Source organism: Podarcis tiliguerta (genome assembly GCF_965153285.1).
Source record: "Podarcis tiliguerta genome assembly, chromosome: 3".
In the NCBI taxonomy this organism is placed as follows: domain Eukaryota; kingdom Metazoa; phylum Chordata; class Lepidosauria; order Squamata; family Lacertidae; genus Podarcis; species Podarcis tiliguerta.
Window position 1 is genome coordinate 117,220,319 of NC_139536.1, and position 16,700 is coordinate 117,237,018.

A 16,700-nucleotide genomic window follows, 5' to 3' on the forward strand; every position below is an offset into this window, starting at 1 on the left:
ACAGTGGGCCAAGGTGGTGAGCGAGCCGAAATGTCACCTACTGATTTGGACCAGCCAGCTAATGGCAGGCTTCTAGGGAGAGTATTCTTGCTGTGCTGGAAGACAAGGTACACAAAACAGGTCAACCAATACATTTTTTTCAGTACCGTGTTGCACCTCTGGGGAGAACTTGCAAGCCTTTCAACTTTCCTTGGAGTCCATATCAAAAGTACCCAAGAAAGGAAGAGCTCAGTCAAGACCACAATCTTTCCTAAATATGGTGCCCTGTGCAAGGCCAAAACCTGGTGCCCCCAAAATGCATCTTCTCAATTTTGCAACCCCTTTGCTTGGCGCTCTGTGTGGGGCACTGCCTGAACCATCCTAAATCCGGAGCTGCCCCCACCTGCCAAGCTGCCTTCTCCCCTCCCGGGATGGGGACGGGGGCCTGGGGCTGGAGCGGAGGCCCTCTGCCAGGAAAGCAGCGCCTCCATCCACAGAGCCGGGTCTACGGAGAAGTTGGCCAGATTGGGACGGGGGGGGTCAGACCCCCCCTCGCCCATGGTGCGTCCCCCCCCCCCCCGGGCAGCTGCAGGGGCGGGCGAGAGGCGGGGGCGGCCCAAGTGGCCGCGTCTCCTCGGGGCGCCTCCAGGAAAGAATCCTGCCGCTGCCGGGGGGGGGGGCGTCACAGCAGTCCGGCAGACCCCTCTGGCCCCGGGGGGGGGGCCTGGCCAAAGGACCCCAAGGAAACTTCTGGAGCTTCTCGTGTCGGGGGGGGGCGCCTCTGCCGGACAGCCCCCCCTCGCACGGAGCCTGGCTCGGGCCCCTCCGGCTCCAGCAGCCCTCCCGGAGCCGCCCGGAGAAACGGACTCCGCCCGGCCGAGCGGGAGCGGCGGCCCCGGGACCCAGAAGCCGGCCCGACCCCGGCCACGCCTGCGCGTTGCAACGGCAGAGGCGGACGCAGCGGGGAGGGGCGGCGCCAAAGGGAAACGGGCGAAGGGTTTTCCAACGACACCAGCGGCTCCCGAGCGCAGTTTCCGAGAGGCCTGGAGGAGGAGCCGAAGGAGGCCGCGTGGGGCACGGCTTTGTTTTAAAGGCTGGGAGGGGACCGCGTCAAAACACAAGATTAAAACACAAAATGCATAAGGAACACAAAAGCGGAACAAAGCAAGAACCGCCTCCCTCCCCCCACGCGTCCCAAAGGATATAGGATGTGGGTCAGCCGAGGACAGAAATGAAGAGAAAGGTTTTCACCTGGTAGCTTAAGGTGCCTCGTGGAGGTACCAGGTGAGCCTCTCAGGGGAAAGCCTGCCAGTATAACTCTTTCCCTTGAAATACCTCGCAATAAGTGAAGATGCAGCAATGGATCACAGAATTGTAGAGTTGGAAGGGACCCTGGGGTCATCTAGTCCAGCCACTGCAAGGCAGGAAGTGTTAAGCTGTGGGTGAACATATCAGACGACACAGTGATTCTTCAGACAGCTCTTGTTTACTCACAGGCAAGAAGAGAACTGAACTGAAGGGTTCAGCCAGCCGGCTTATATAGAGCTCCACTACAACGCAACAGTAACCACTTTCTGTAACTATCCAATCACTGAACGCCACTTTCAATCCCTTATTTGCATATGTGGACCTGAGTGAAAACTATCTACAGTATCCCTCTGCTGGCCCAGGGTGAGAACTTCAGTACACAACATTACCTATTGTGGAGAAAGGCCTGTGAATAAAATACCTACTTCTCATTAAAAAAGAAGACTGCTATGGCTTCTAAACCTTGAGTTATAGAGTATACACTGGCTGTGGGTCATGATGTTTGCATCTTGCACCGGTTTGTTGGCTGATTATGAATGCCTGAAAACCACACTGCTTTCCTCCTCCTCCTTTCAGGCATCCTGACAGTTCTGGGGAATTCAGCTGTCCTGGCAGTAGCTGTGAAGCGCTCCTCCCATCTCAGGTCACCTGAGCTCCTGACAGTTAATTTGGCCGTAACCGATCTTGGAATGGCCATCAGCATGACCCTCAGATTAAGAGTCTCAGGCTCTACTGACTGAGCTGGGAACCCATTGCAATTTTCAACCTGGTTTTGAGAGCGTTGGGGTGCGGGGTGAGTGACAAGCCCCACTTTGGGAGCCCCAAAATGGTGAAAGCAAAAACTGCATTAGTATTTTGTTGGTGGAAAAGGTTTTGTGCCTTTAAAGGCTGTTTAAACAGAAAATGAACAGCTTCAACCCTCCATGGAGGGGACTCAGGCTATGTACAAACAATATCTTTGAAGCACATTTCCAGTCCATTTCTCCCGCTTAAAGAATTCTGGGCACTGCTGCTGGGAATTGTTCTGCGAGGGGAAAACTACAATGCCCAGAATTCTTTGAGGCAAAGAATGTGCTTCCAATGTGCTTTAAAATACAGTGTTTATACGTAATTGGCTTTGAATTTCTGCCTGTTTTAAATGCCTTTTAACAAAGCTATTCACACAGTTCCCTTTTAACATACCTCCCTTACTATCTTTTAAAAAGATTTAAACTGCTGCCGGAAAAATCCGAGGGCTCCCTTGGACAAAAAGTAAAGACACCAACCAGAGTAAATTGGAGCAAATCAGCAGCCTGTAGGCTTGGCCTTTATTGTACTGTTGCAGCAGGGTGTTCCCCTCACTCGCAGGAGAGAGGAAAGACCCAGAACAATGGTGTGCAAGACCTTATAAAAACTTTTGAAATTCCCCTCCTCTAGGTCAAGCCCACCCCCAGAAACATCATGCATAATTACAGAAAGGAGGGGTTGAGGGAGGAGTTGTGGTGATAACCTGAGTGTCCTGTCACCTGGCTGGTTCCTCCTTTCTCCCCTCCCCATGAGTACTTTCCAGGTGACAAAGGGGAGATTGCAGTTTCCTGCCCCCTGAGGGGAAATCCAATCACTGTTCTTTTGTTATAGTCCGTGTTGAATCCACTCCTGTATGCAGTCTGTAGTACAGTTGATGGTCTTTTGTCTAGGGCAGGGGTCTGCAACCCGCGGCTCCGGAGCCGCATGTGGCTCTTTTACACTTTTGCCGCGGCTCCGGGGTGGATACTAGCGAGGGGAGGAGGCGCATTGTGCGCCCCGACACTCCCCACTGTGGCGGGCGCTGTACTGGCTGTGACGTCGCATGGGGGTGGTGCGTGCGTTAGTCACGCACCGTCCCGACGTCACCTGCCCGCCCGCTGTCAGATCACGGCTCCGGATATATATTTGTTTTAAATGTTGCAATGGTTTTGCGGCTCCCAGTTTTTTTCCCCCTTCGGAAACGGGTCCAAGTGGCTCTTTTTGTCTTAAAGGTTGCAGACCCCTGGTCTAGGGCCATCAGGGTTGGCATAGCAACTGGGCAGGGCTCCTGTGGATGTGATCCTATGGTCAAGGGATTATGGTGGCCTGTATATCAAACCTTCCCCATTTTGTAGTCCTTCCTTCATGGAGTAAAATAAAAGTGGAACAGTGCAAATCTGATGTATGGTTGATTTTCTATGAATTTATAACAGAAGTGTAGCGTATGTAGTGTGTGAGTGTGAGTGTGTGTGAAGTCTGTACAAACTGAATGATGGGGGGCGGGGGTTCCTGCTACAGTTCCTAATCATAATCTCTCTTTTCTCCTTCTATCCTGAAAAATCATATTAAAACCCTTGGGTGGCAGGGAGGGAAACATAGAAAATCATTTAAAAAAACAAAAATCGCCCATTTCTATTCAAGCAACCAGAGCGGAAACAGGATCTTGCACTGAACGTCCCTTGGTATATCATCATAGTCAAAAGCGCGATGTAGAGCAATGCAGAAGCATCTGCAAACCTGCCCTGATTTATTGACAGTTCCCACATATTTCCCCACCATTCTTAACCTGCATGTGGAAATTTCTGATCAGAACCGGAAGTGTGCAGTTGTCTAGAGCTCTTTGTCTGTCTGCTCTCTGGTGGAAGGAGGAGTTCTGTCTTTCTGCTTGCTCTCCCAAGCACTGCTGAATGTGTGGCGCCCTCACAGGCACTATTGATTTTCAGGACTCCTGTAATAAGATGCAGAAGATGCAGTAGGGGAGGCTCTGACAGTTTTGACCCACCAAACTTCTGCTGTTGAAAAAGCAGTCAGCTTTTTGAGTTATGAAAAGTTAGAAGGATCATGGACCATACGACACAAGCTTTTACTCAAAAGTAAATTCTGCTGAATGCAGTGTGGAACCCACTTGCAATCAAATGAACACAGAATTGAGGCCCATGCTTAAATTTGTGAAAGTCAAAAGTGGCTAAATAAATGGTGAAAACTTGGCTTCTATCATCTAAAGTTGGTTGGAAGGACACCCTGCTGTGTTCTTTAGTCAGAGATGGATACGAAATACAAAAGAGCATTATCTTCCCAAGTGATGCTGCCTTGGCCGCTCTGAGCGAAGGCAACCTTTCCAGACCCTTTATTTCCCTGGCAGATACTTGGGCTAGAAACTCCCTTACGCCAAGTAGAATGAGATGGCTGTAGCTGTAAGCAACAGGCACCTTGGAGCAGGCACAGCACATGCCGCCTGGCAATCCCAGCCGATAGGAGAGGCTTGTTGCTGCCCATCAGCTGTCATCCTCTTATGACAGGCTGCCATTCCTCAAGTACTTGAGGAAACTGAGTGGCCACACCTGGCTGGCACCAGGGGAGCTTGAGAACATAAGAAGCATAGAACTGTAGAGCTGGAAGGGACCCAGCCGATCATCTAGTCCAACCCCCTGCAATGCAGGAATATATGGCTGGCCCATCTGGGGATCAAACCTCCCACCGTGGCAATTTATTTGTTAAGAGGATGGGGGAAAGGGAACAGTTCTTCATAAGGATCAGAATAAATGGGGCTGAAATTGCGTCCTTGAAAGCACCATCCTGGATTTGGAAAACTGATACCAGGAGCCATGGGTGCAAACAGCATTTATTGGGGGGGCAGGCTTTATTTTGGAGGCTAAGGGCAGAGCCGAGTTATCTGTGACACAATTGGTCAGTTAGTTCAGTATTTTTATTGATTTACTTGATTTAGAGGGGGCAGCTCCCCCCCCTGCCTCCCTGGCTATGCCCATGCCAGGAGCCTGACACATCGTCTTGGGTGTGGTGATGCTTTCAAAAAGCAATCCCCAATATTCATTTTCTTTCGTTTTATGAGCTGGTTTTATAATGTGGTTTGGTTTTATAATGTGTTAAAGAAAGCAATAATATTTTGCTATCATTATAATAGCTTCTACGGATAAATTTGACTAAGAAAACTTAGTCGCGTCCCTTAAGAGGAGCAGGGCTTGTGGCTGCTGGTTTTCTCAGGGCCCAGGGGTGCTGCATCGCGTGAGGTTCATTGTGACATCTCCCTCTGCTGGCTCATTGTTCGCCAGAACTCTAGAAGGCCTGGGATCTCCTATGCTTGGATCATTCTGTGCTTGTGAGAGTAGAGACAGCATGTAAGTAGGATTTCTTTCAGCATATCGGACCCTCTTAATTGAGGGTCCGCGTTGCGCACAGGCCATAGGTGCAGCCCCCTTCCTTGGGAGTGGTGGTGTGATCGAGGGAGGCCTTTAAAAGGCAGCGGCGTGGTGTTGGGGGGTTTACCTGGGTTTGCGCTGCCAAACACCTGCCCACCCACCCTCGATTTAGGTTTGTGCTTTGGCCTTGCTCTGGACTTCGGTTGGTCGCCTGTTTTGGAACGGCCATTGCCTGCCCCTCCAGGTACAAGGGTATTCCGCTAAAGGAATACGCAGGTCCGGATCTCGTCCAAAGTCTGCTTGGGAGGCTAGGGCCATGCCAGGACCCAGCGGGAACCCCGGGGTGAGTTTCAGTTGGTCGCCATTGATGGAGCTCCCTCTGTTGGTGGTTTACTCTTCCAGACTTCCTGCAAGGTGGGCAGAAGTCAGATGTAGTTATTGCCAATGCCTAAGCCAGGCATGCCCAAAGTCCGTTTTGGGGGCCTAATTTGCAAGTAAAGTATGGATTAACCAGTGAAACACAATGGCAATACATCCAATTGAAACATGTTGGAAAGGCAGTTTGGCCCTGACGCTATAGCAGCATCGGAAACACCCAGGCTGCTACAAGATTTAATCTCTGCAGCAAAAACAAAAAACTCTACACTTGCACTATATAAAACTCAACAGGAAGAAATATGATTTAGAATATGATAGACAAAAATGGAGTGAAGAGTTAGGGGTACAGATAACAAATAATATATGGGAGTCAAGTATAAAATCAACAGAAATAGCCTCTATGGATCTAAGACTAAGACTTATTCAACAGAAAATAATATTCAGAGTCCACTGGACTCCAGCAAAACTATAACAGAAGAAAATAACAAGTACAGACAACTGCTGTAGATGTGGGAGTAAAAATGCCAACTTAGTACATATGATGATTAAATGCCCGATAATAAGATCATTTTGGTGTGAGGTGAGGATATTTATAGCAAGAGTAATAAAAAGAAATTGTTATTTAGCGGAATTAAATTTAATTCTAAATTATATTCTGGAAACGTGGGAGATTACAAGGGGTCAAAACAAATGGATGTGCCGTGCTATATTAGAAGCAAAAAAACTTGTTTTGATGATTTGGAAGAGCCGCAAAAAGATTCCATTGAGCACATGAATTGATAATATGGACAGACTAGCTACGTACAAACAAATTGCATGTGGACGCAAATTAAGAATGGATAAATATGAAGAAATCTGGAAGGAATATTTAAGTGATAAGGCGGATAATGGTGGGAAGTGGGGGGAGGAGAGAGAGGCGGGGAAATATTGTTAAAAGGTGTAGTCATAGGTATATCAGTGTATCGAAATCTGAATTGTCAAACTGTGTTATTAGTGTTATTATGGTTTTTGTTGTATGTGTGCCCAAAGTCCGTTTCGGGGGCCTATTTCCTGGGGTAAAATCGCTGAAAAAACCCTCAACAATTAAACCCAGTACCACTCACATTGCTGTACTCAATAAAGTTGTGGCCTAAATTTTGCCCATTCAGCTTCAGAGTCCAATTCTGTCTCAGTGTGCTCTCCTTCTTCTTGGGGTGCGCAACTTGATGCGCAACTGAATCCTGTGGTGATGGGGAGCTTAGAGGCGTGAATGCAAAAAGCAGTTTCGGGACGTAGATCAGGAGAGGACGAACTGTGAGCCCCATTTCTCACATTTTTCTCTTTCTTTTCTAGGTTTACCAGATTGCGAAAAGCCATTTTGCAGATGGCAAGGAAAAATAAAGTTTGCCCTCTCCCTGAGTCCTCCTCCCCCCGCCCCCCGCCCCCCCCTGCAGGGCCCTTTTCCAAAGGACTTCCAAGGTAAAACCTCTCAGCCTAGAGAAGCTGATTCTTCCAGTCAGAGGCGTAGCGTGGGGGGGGGGTGCAGGGGGGGCCGGCCACACCGGGCGCAACATCTGGGGGTTAGGGTTAGGGGGCGCAAATTCATGGGTTAGGGGGCGCAAATTACTTGCCTTGCCCCGGGTGCTGACAACCCACGCTACGCCACTGATTCCAGTCCCTCAGATTTCTCAGGAAAGGCCTCTGTCTGAGGCCTGTTTGGAGCTGTAGAGCATCGTATCCCATGTGGCTCTTTGTTTCCCTGCAGGCTCAGGCAAAAACGAAGGAAGGTCCCCCGGAAGGTAATGTCTATTTCCATGGGTGTGTTCAGAAAGTCTCTCTGTGTGTAAGAAGCCTCTCTAACTGGCAGCCTTCTCTTCTTTCCCTTTCAGAAGAGCTCATCCTGGAAGACCTGGAGGAAGAGGAGGAAGAGACGGGCGGCACGGGGGCACCTTAATCTTCTGTGTCTTTCCTTGCAGCTTGCAGAGATGACATGGTGGTAGCGCAGCCTTGTCTCGCTGCCTCTCAGCAGGCGCCGCCCCAGGCCAAGGCCGTTTGCTGGGCCCAGCCGTGGAAGCAGCCCCTGCCAGGCTGTGGTCCAGAGCATCTCTCCCAGGCTGGCGGGGGTCCAGGTGGGGGACTAGAGAGAGGTTTGGGATGGGGGAAAGGCATTCAGCTGTGAACCTCGCTATGGGAAGCCAGTCTCTCAGCCTGATTTCCTTCACTGAGGGGCAAAGGGGATTAGGAAGCTAAGGAAAACCAGAAGAAAAAGACAAGCATTCTTTAAATCAAACCTGAATATATATCTAAGGCAGGAGGGAAGCCAGAAGCAGCCGCAACATTTTTTTCGTATTTTAGATTTTTGTACACAGCTTTGTGGGCCTCGGGCTTTTAAGCAATTTATAAATTTGTAAAATAATTTTTTATAAAATTATTTGCCCCTATTGTTTCAATTTCCTGCTCGCACCAAAGGTAACTATCAGAATATATTGTACTAGGATGATTTTACAGATTCCCGAGTTGGAAGATGTCATCGGTAGGTGGCAATGTTCCTCTCTGTACTCTACTTTTCGGGCACCCATATTGTCTAACCTAAATGCCGGTAGCAGCCTTCAGCGGTGCATGCTGGTGCCTAGTGTTTTGTTGTCGCTCTTCTCTGTGAAAACAAGTGTGGGTCTGCATGCAGTGTTAGGTTTTATGCATTCTTCTTTCCCATATTGTTTGACACTTCCTTTGCTTTCTCTTCCTAGGCACCCCGTGAAGTGGCCCAGCAGGCGGTAGATGCGGATGTGCATGGCTGGGGGGGCGAGCACCTTGGCTGCTGGCCACAAAACGGCTTGTCCCTTGGCCGCCCAGACATTCTCCTCATGTGTGGAGGCGCCATCCCTCCCCAGGTACTGTGCACCACCATCACAAGATGGCTTGTTGTGAGATGATTACATTGTTCCCAGTGAGGTGGGGTCTCCATCTACTTTTTCCTCCTCCTCCTGCAGGCAAATGAATACCATTGAAAGGCTTTTAAAATAGCATCTAGCTTTTGAAATGTGGAAATCCTTCAGCAAATTTGGGAAAGCGTTGTAGTTTCTAGGTTTAAGGTTCACAGAACATCACAGTTGAGAAGCAGCCTCCCAAAAGCTTTCGAAAACTGCCAATATAATCAAATAATTTAAATATCACTTTTTAAATTTAAAAATATTCATAAACATTTTAAGAAATGAAGAAAAAAGGGACCAGTTTTCTTTACTGAAATAGAAACTATATAATTTTTCTTCTTCCAGAATTGGCTTTTTTTCTGGGGGGTGGGGTGGGGTTATAAACAAGAATATTGTTATACAAATGAGTATAGTGTACCAAGTATTCTTATGTCATTTGTATATCACAAAAATAGCATAATAAATGTGGGGAAATATCTACAACTGAGAACTGGGCAAAAACAAACAAGATGAATTTTAACAGGGAGAAATGTAAAGTATTGCACTTGGCCAAAAAAAATGAGAGGCACAAATACAAGATGGGTGACACCTGGCTTGAGAGCAGTACATGTGAAAAGGATCTAGGAGTCTTGGTTGACCACAAACTTGACGTGAGTCAGCAGTGTGACGCGGCAGCTAAAAAAGCCAATGCAATTCTGGGCTGATCAATAGGAGTATAGCATCTAGATCAAGGGAAGTAATAGTGCCACTGTATTCTGCTCTGGTCAGACCTCACCAGGAGTACTGTGTCCAGTTCTGGGCACCACAGTTCAAGAAGGACATTGACAAAATGGAACGTGTCCAGAGGAGGGCAACCAAAATGGTCAAAGGCCTGGAGACGATGCCTTATGAGGAACGGCTAAGGGAGCTGGGCATGTTTAGCCTGGAGAAGAGGAGGTTAAGGGGTGATATAATAGCCATGTTCAAATATATAAAAGGATGTCACATAGAGGAGGGAGAAAGGTTGTTTTCTGCTGCTCCAGAGAAGCGGACACGGAGCAATGGATCCAAACTACAAAAGAAGATTCCACCTAAACATTAGGAAGAACTTCATGACAGTAAGAGCTGTTCGACAGTGGAATTTGCTGCCAAGGAGTGTGGTGGAGTCTCCTTCTTTGGAGGTCTTTAAGCAGAGGCTTGACAACCATATGTCAGGAGTGCTCTGATGGTGTTTCCTGCTTGGCAGGGGGTTGGACTCGATGGCCCTTGTGGTCTCTTCCAACTCTATGATTCTATGACAACATATGTTTCATTATTAGTGGTCAATGTAGAAGTTCTTAGTTCATGAATTGGTTTAAATAGTTAGGAAGAAGAAGGGAAGAAAGGGCTGGAGGGGGGAATAGCGAGTGGAGTGGGGTAGAATTTGCTTTTCTGCTTTGAATCTCTTGACCTTGCTATAATTGTTGCCCCTGGCAAAAGATTCGTATAGAGCCACAAGTCTCTGGTTGTCTTGGAGCAGAGGTGAAAATGTTCACCACTTTTGATGATTTCATTCTTTATGTTACATAGGATAACACCTAGAGCAGAGATTGCTTGAACTTGTAGTCACTAGGACTTTGCACACATGGCGGGGTTTGTGTAGGTGAGAGCATCACTGTTTTCCCTCATAGCTAGCATACTAAGTTATTTTCCCTTCTCCAAGTGTGCTACCTCCTGACCTGCCATCGCTAAACTCTGCTCTTTTAGCATATGTTCTGCAGAATTTTACTTTACAAAGTTTGCATGCATGTTTTATGTCTGTTTTTCTCCTGCACAGGATTATGACTTCTTGTATGCCTCTGGTGTTTCCAATATATTTGGCCCTGGAACCCGAATCCCAAAGGCAGCTGTCCAAGTTCTTGATGATATCGAGAAATGCTTGGAAATGAGGCAGCAATCTCTGTAAACCTCTGTCTCATAACAAACTTTATATCTTATAGTTTGTGTTGATGCATTGTGATTTGTTGATAAAATTGTTAAATGATCTACAATGTCTGGTGTTGGCTTACGCTTTCTAAGAAAGTGGGAAATCATCTGCAATATTATTACATATGTATGTAAGATCTATCAAAGAATCTAAATGAAATGAGTAAATTTAAAATTTTTGCATATAAGACGGCATTATATCTGAAATACACTTCAGAGCTTTGGAAATGCAAATTACAATTTAAAATAAATGTTACTGATACAGAAAGGTGGTGAAATTATGTCCTGCTGTTTCATACTGTTTGTTCACATGCCTCTTGCCCTTTCGGTCCAGTCTCGTTGCCCTAGCTTTGTTTGCTTGTCAGATTGACAAATATCCATTTCCTACCCCTGGTAGTCTGCCTCAGGCACGGGCAACCTTTGGCCCTCCAGATGTTTTGGCCTACAACTCCCATGATCCCTAACAGGACCAGTGGTCAAGGATGATGGGAATTGTAGTCCAAAACATCTGGAGGGCCGAAGGTTGCCCATGTCTGGTCTACCTTTTTCTTTTCCTTCTCAATAGCCTCTGTAGAGTCTGAAGTTGGTGGCCTTACGGGAGATATGGGCGGTTTCCAGTTCTGTGACCTCACAAATCCATTACTGAGATGACATGCACAAGACGGATAGAGCGACCCTTTTATGAAAAGTCCATTTTTTGTAAGGTTCTTGTTCAACAGCCATAATAGAAACATTGAAGGGGGAGGTGTTAACAGCCCGTTAAGCAAAGGTCTTTTCTTATTCTTCAAGACACCTGTGCCTCTTGAGACTCCATCATTGACACCTGAGCTCAGCATCCCATACAGTCCAACAAAAGCACAAAAACAAATGCCAAGTTCACTAACAGTACAATCTCTTTTAACTGCATAAATACCTCCTCTGCCAGCTATTAATATAGCAAACTCTATTTTAGTCCATGTGCTCAAAATTCCTTGAGGTTCCTCAGTTCTTGCCGGCAGGTCTTTTTTTTTTTTAAAGAACAGAGACCTCGGAATTATCCTGCAAGCAGTTTATTATAAACTTCCTAGGAATTACTGCCCTTGCAGTGTTTCCCTGGGAGATTTCATGATCTGGACTTTAGAGCAACGTTTTCAAATAAGACTTCTGCAGCTGCAGCGGATGGATTTGGAACTTCTCCACTGTCTGTCTTTCTGAATGAAGAAATGTGTGCATTATCCCTTCCTGACCAAATCACCGACACGTGGCTATTGGTGGTATGCTTGGTGCTAAAGTAAACTTTCTGGCTACAGCAGCACTGGAGGCGCTTAATTTCACGCCGGAAAGTTTTGCTGAAAGCATAGTAAATGAAAGGGTTGTAGGCTGTTGAGGATTTAGCAAAAAGACATGGCAACAAGGTAACGATGGGCGGTATTGATTCACTGGAGTGAAATATTGACCAGAAGCTGACTGCGGCATATGGTGTCCATGCGCTGAGGAATCCCACACTGATCAGTACAGCCATCTGTAAAAACAACCACTTATAGTTAGTTACTGGCTGGCTTTTTATATTTTCTCCTTCTCTATCTGTTATTTCGAATCGGTGAGAGAGAAATGAAGGATTAGTGCTTCAACATTTAAGAGATATTTAAACAATTGGCTCTTGCATTCATTTTAGGCTGTCCATTTTATCCTAAGACCCAAAAGCAGTATCCTCTGCACTACAGCAGCCCTCTAGCGGTAAAAAATAACACAAGATCAGGTTAAGAAATTAAGAACAGCATCCTTTGTGTTTATCAGATGCTTTACATCACAATGGAATGTCACCTGTTTCAAATTATAGTCCTATAGAAGAAAATATGCCAGAACCTCAGCATCTCATACAATAGCAATATATATACCACATGGTTCCTCTATGAGCCCATGTATTGCAAAATCTGAGAGTCTTACAGTATGCAGGTTCATCATTAAGTTAGTCCCCAGTATGTATGTGGCTGGGAAAACCCAACCAGATGGGAGGGGTATAAATATTTATTTATTTATAATATTATTTCTCGTTAATACAATAAGCTTTCATACTAATGAATCTAACAACTGAAAAACAGAAAAACAGAGGAGTTGCTCAATGTCTGCAACTCAAATGGAACACAAACCATACATGAAGGCAAACACACACAAACAGCCCAGTCCATAGCATCCATAAGTGCTTTGGCATTTCCCCAATATTTTGACAATAATTTTAAATCTGTAGGGACAGAATCAATGTCTGAGTCAAAGGAACACTGTGTTCCTATTGCTCCTTAAAATACAAAAATACTCTGCTCACAACAAGACATACCCACCAATGTCAATTTCTTCTCCAGCTTTGCTGCATTTGAAGTCCTGTTGAAGTTCTGCATCTTTTGATAGGTTTTATGAACCTTCCAGGCTATACCCAAGTAACAGATGGTGATGGTAATTGCTGGCAGAATTGTACACAGAATGAACATGCTCAGAATAAAGGAAAGCCCATTAGCCGAGTTGTGGAACTGGCTCCAGGCTATGGTGCAGGAAGTGCCAAACGGTTCTGGGCCGTAATGCCCCCAGCCTAGCAGAGGCAACATGGCCCAGAGGGCTGCATACAGCCAGATCAAGGCAATAGAAACATGGATGACTTTTCTGTTGATTGTATTACCTAGGAAAAGAAAAGAAAGTAGACTATAGACACCAACACTATTTGAATAACATAGAAATCTGCCAGGCAATTATCCCTGTCGCTCTGTTGTCCAGCTTTCCTGGGTTTCAGACTCCCCAGGTTCTATTTGGAGATGGCAAGGACTGAGCATGGGATCTTCTGCATGCCCTGTAAGCCATGACCCTTCGCTCGGGCTGTGGAGACATTATGTACATAATCTCCGTCAAAAATAATTGTTTGAGTTATGGCTATATAGACATACTTTAGAACACACTCGTCTAGTGTGATACTTTTGTGTATATTGCCTGACAACATTTACAGGCCTCCTTAAAGCATTCTCAGGGAAGCTTAGGACATTTCCATTGGTCACCAGATGTGGTTAACTATCTTTGGCTAGTAGCAGAGGTACACAGCCAATGTAAAGAAGAACAGTGTTTTTCACACCAGCACCACAGTGCCAACTCCTACATGGTGGTATGCATTTCAATTTACAGCTCAAAACATGTTTATGGCCAGACTGTATATCCGCCCCCATTGTTTACTGCAGTAATGCTGAATATATCTAATCTATAAACACACAGAAAAGGTCTGATAGGCTCTTTAAAATATTATTCCCTTGGCCTTGACATGAAGTCTAAAGCTTTGAAATTGTTTCACCTTTGCCACCCTTCTGTGCTTCGTTACTCACTATTGGACTTTGAAGAGTGGGTTACAAGAAAGCGGATTACAGCCATCACAGACAAGGTCATCATGCTGGCGACACCAAACAGGAAACCCATCAGGGCATAATAAATGCAAGTTGCATCGCCCCCCAGCCAGGCATGGTTCCAAGCAGAAGCAATAGCCAGGGGATACATGCTGATGGCCATTCCAAGATCGGTTACGGCCAAATTAACCGTCAGGAGCTCAGGTGACCTGAGATGGGAGGAGCGCTTCACAGCTACTGCCAGGACAGCTGAATTCCCCAGAACTGTCAGGATGCCTGAAAGAAGGAGGAGGAAAGCAGTGTGATTTACAGGCATTCACAATCAGTCAACAAACCGGTGCAAGATGCAAACATCATGACCCACAGCCAGTGTATACTCTATAACTCAAGGTTTAGAAGCCATAGCAGTCTTCTTTTTTAACGAGAAGTAGGTATTTTATTCACAGGCCTTTCTCCACAATAGGTAATGTGTTACCCAAAGTAACATGAAACAGCTTGGGAATTTATATCAGTCGATTTGTGACTGAAGGACAGGTAAGGGTCAGAGCAAAAGTGGATTCTGTTTCAGCCACAAATCAGTCACTTTCTAGCATCTAGTCTTGATACTTGTGGTATGCTCTCTTCAACACTGTAGAGTTATTATCTTGACATTGTAAAAGGTGAATTGAAACGTGCACCCAAAAGAAAATGTTGGTGGGGTCGCCTGCCATTCCACAGCATAGCAATCCCTAGAGTAGTAAGACGTGGGGAGGGCGAGAAGGCTGTCCAGTCCTGACACCCTTGTTGGTGCAAACTCTGTGCTCAATAGCAGATTTTCAGACAAGACAAAATGGGTGGAAGTGATCGGGAATATGGTTCTGGACACTCCCAAGCTTATAATTCCGTGGGTCTCAACGTTCAAGTTCTCTCCCTCCTCCACCCCCAAACCTTGATAGCCATGCGCTCAAGGTTTCATGGCCTCAGTGAAAACTATTAAGTAGCATCTGCACTCACTTGGTCAAATTATTGATCTAGGCTGTATTCCTACACACAATTACCTGAAAGTAAGTCACAATGAAGTCATCTAGCCTAACATTTCAGTAGACGTCTATAGGATTGCACTGCCAGTTTGTTGTCAGCTCTGGACACAAAGTTGTCCTGAGCACCTTGAAAGAAGGATTAAAAGAAAGGGTGGTGCCCAGAGAAGTAGTTCCACTAGCACTAGAACTTCTGTTTGTGTACAGAACAACCCTTTCTGCTTCTCTCCTTGTGCCTGCTCCACAGATCTGCTCCGGAGGGTGAACAACAGAAAATAAGACAGAACCCTTTCTCTACCATTTACATGATGTGAAGAGAACATCTTGTTAAGGGCCACCCCAATCTCTGCCAAGTGGTGTGAGGTTCCAGGAGTCTTTGCCCTTATCCAGGGTTCATGTTTCCATTGGAAAAATGAGGCACAGCGGAGTCTTTTAGATAATATGGTTTTACTTACACATATATACACCTTAACCTTGATGGAGGGAGTGCAGAGGGTGAATGTAATTTTGCCAACCTTTCAGGGCAAAGTCTTCCCATTATAGCTTTCAAAAACTAGCTTATGACTACAGTGTCTAGTGATGGCTTCGATAGTGGAGGGGACCATTGCAGCCACCGCAGATAAAAGCTTTCATATGACCTTTTCAGTCTCTGCACTCATTTCACAAGTCTGTGCCAACTCATCCAACAGAGATTCAGACACCATTAGGAGAATGTGTGAGGGGGTCCATGTGGGATACTTGCACCTCAGCATGCCTCATGCTCATGCCCCTGTCCACAAACTCTGCTGCACATAGAAATCCTTCACCCACTAGCTGTCACCATCAAAAATAATACGTGTGTTTATCTCAAAATGCTTATGAGCTTCAGCCGACTCATGAGCTGTGACCTCCTTCCCAACAGCAAAACTCCATCCATCTATAGGAGCCTTTGCCACCATGGACCAACCTCCAGATATTTTGGAATGCAGTAGCAGTGCTGGCTGCAACTCGGAGTTATAGTCCAAAATTATTATTTATTAAATTTGCTAGTTGCTTTTTCTTGCCCAAAGCAAGCTACTAACGAACGAACGAACGAACGAACGAACGAACAAAAAAACCCACATAGATACATTAAAACCAAGCAGGGAAAGAAAAACATTTTTGAGGGCATGTGACTGATGAAGGCTGATTTAAACTAATTTTTGAATGAGCTGCTAAATCATGTACTGTATGTGTCTTTCTGTAATGCATGAAACAGTCAAATATACAACTCAGAAATTATTCAGTTTCCAGAAAAAACCTAATAATATTTTTTTAAAAAACCCCTATATCCACACTCAAACCACACATCCTCCAACCCCTCTGAAGACAAAATAACATGACACCATAGTACCAAAACAAGAGAGAAGCAACTTTACTTTACAGCAATAAGCAGTCAAACATGGAGACCTCACTGCTGCTTGCACTCTAAGTCCTCTAAATATGCAGTCCTGAATGAGCAGAAAGGCAGGACTTACCTATAACCAAAAGAAACACGCCTGCTCCATAATCCCCTGAGGGGTGCAGTTTGGAGATGTAGTGCTCTTCCATGTCCCGTTGTGGAGATGGAGAAAGTTCTGAAGCCAAGGAAAGCAGGGCGGTGGGGAGGGAGGCAGCTCCTTAGCTTGGCTGCTGGGCAGACAGACAGCG

General features: G+C 45.9%; 2 protein-coding genes and 1 long non-coding RNA gene across 6 annotated transcripts in view; 2 read left to right on the top strand and 1 right to left on the bottom strand.

The window, feature by feature from the left end:
• The first annotated feature begins 1,516 nt into the window (after nucleotides 1-1,516).
• MMUT (methylmalonyl-CoA mutase) lies at nucleotides 1,517-10,725 on the top strand. 3 transcript variants are annotated; one of them, XM_083435653.1, is made up of 4 exons: nucleotides 1,517-2,073; nucleotides 7,140-7,188; nucleotides 8,534-8,677; nucleotides 10,512-10,725. In XM_083435653.1, exons 2-4 carry the CDS (start codon nucleotides 7,171-7,173, stop codon nucleotides 10,638-10,640), a joined length of 291 nt encoding a protein of 96 aa, XP_083291779.1. In that variant the 5' UTR covers nucleotides 1,517-2,073; nucleotides 7,140-7,170; the 3' UTR covers nucleotides 10,641-10,725. The 3 variants fall into 3 exon arrangements, 1 of the variants encoding a protein (XP_083291779.1); XR_014510042.1 differs by lacking the exons at nucleotides 1,517-2,073; nucleotides 7,140-7,188 and adding an exon at nucleotides 7,748-7,915 and having other exon boundaries at nucleotides 10,265-10,725; XR_014510043.1 differs by lacking the exons at nucleotides 1,517-2,073; nucleotides 7,140-7,188 and adding an exon at nucleotides 10,265-10,337 and having other exon boundaries at nucleotides 7,922-8,677.
• A 968-nt stretch (nucleotides 10,726-11,693) lies between these two features.
• The window catches only part of LOC310675307 (opsin-5-like), a 13,289-nt gene continuing 8,282 nt past the window's right edge, over nucleotides 11,694-16,700 (bottom strand). Inside the window, exons 1-4 of one of the 2 annotated variants that reach the window (XM_083435633.1) lie at nucleotides 16,529-16,694; nucleotides 13,999-14,292; nucleotides 12,979-13,310; nucleotides 11,694-12,161 (exon numbers count right to left, since the gene is read on the bottom strand). In XM_083435633.1, the coding sequence (XP_083291759.1) occupies nucleotides 11,763-12,161; nucleotides 12,979-13,310; nucleotides 13,999-14,292; nucleotides 16,529-16,601 (1,098 nt within the window). In that variant the 5' untranslated portion in view covers nucleotides 16,602-16,694 and the 3' untranslated portion in view covers nucleotides 11,694-11,762. Of the gene's footprint in view, nucleotides 12,162-12,978; nucleotides 13,311-13,998; nucleotides 14,293-16,528; nucleotides 16,695-16,700 lie in introns of those variants that run through there. The other variant, XM_083435632.1, reaches the window with a different exon arrangement.
• On the top strand, nucleotides 14,299-16,320 carry LOC310675329. Its single transcript, XR_014510055.1, has 2 exons — nucleotides 14,299-15,147; nucleotides 15,198-16,320. It is a non-coding gene; the product is annotated as an uncharacterized lncRNA (long non-coding RNA).

What these genes read in the sequence shown, in the direction of transcription:
- MMUT (XM_083435653.1), top strand. An exon ending in GAGGCGCCATCCCTCCCCAG is followed by an intron (nt 8,678 to 10,511) that starts GTACTGTGCACC and finishes TCTCCTGCACAG; the next exon opens with GATTATGACTTCTTGTATGC.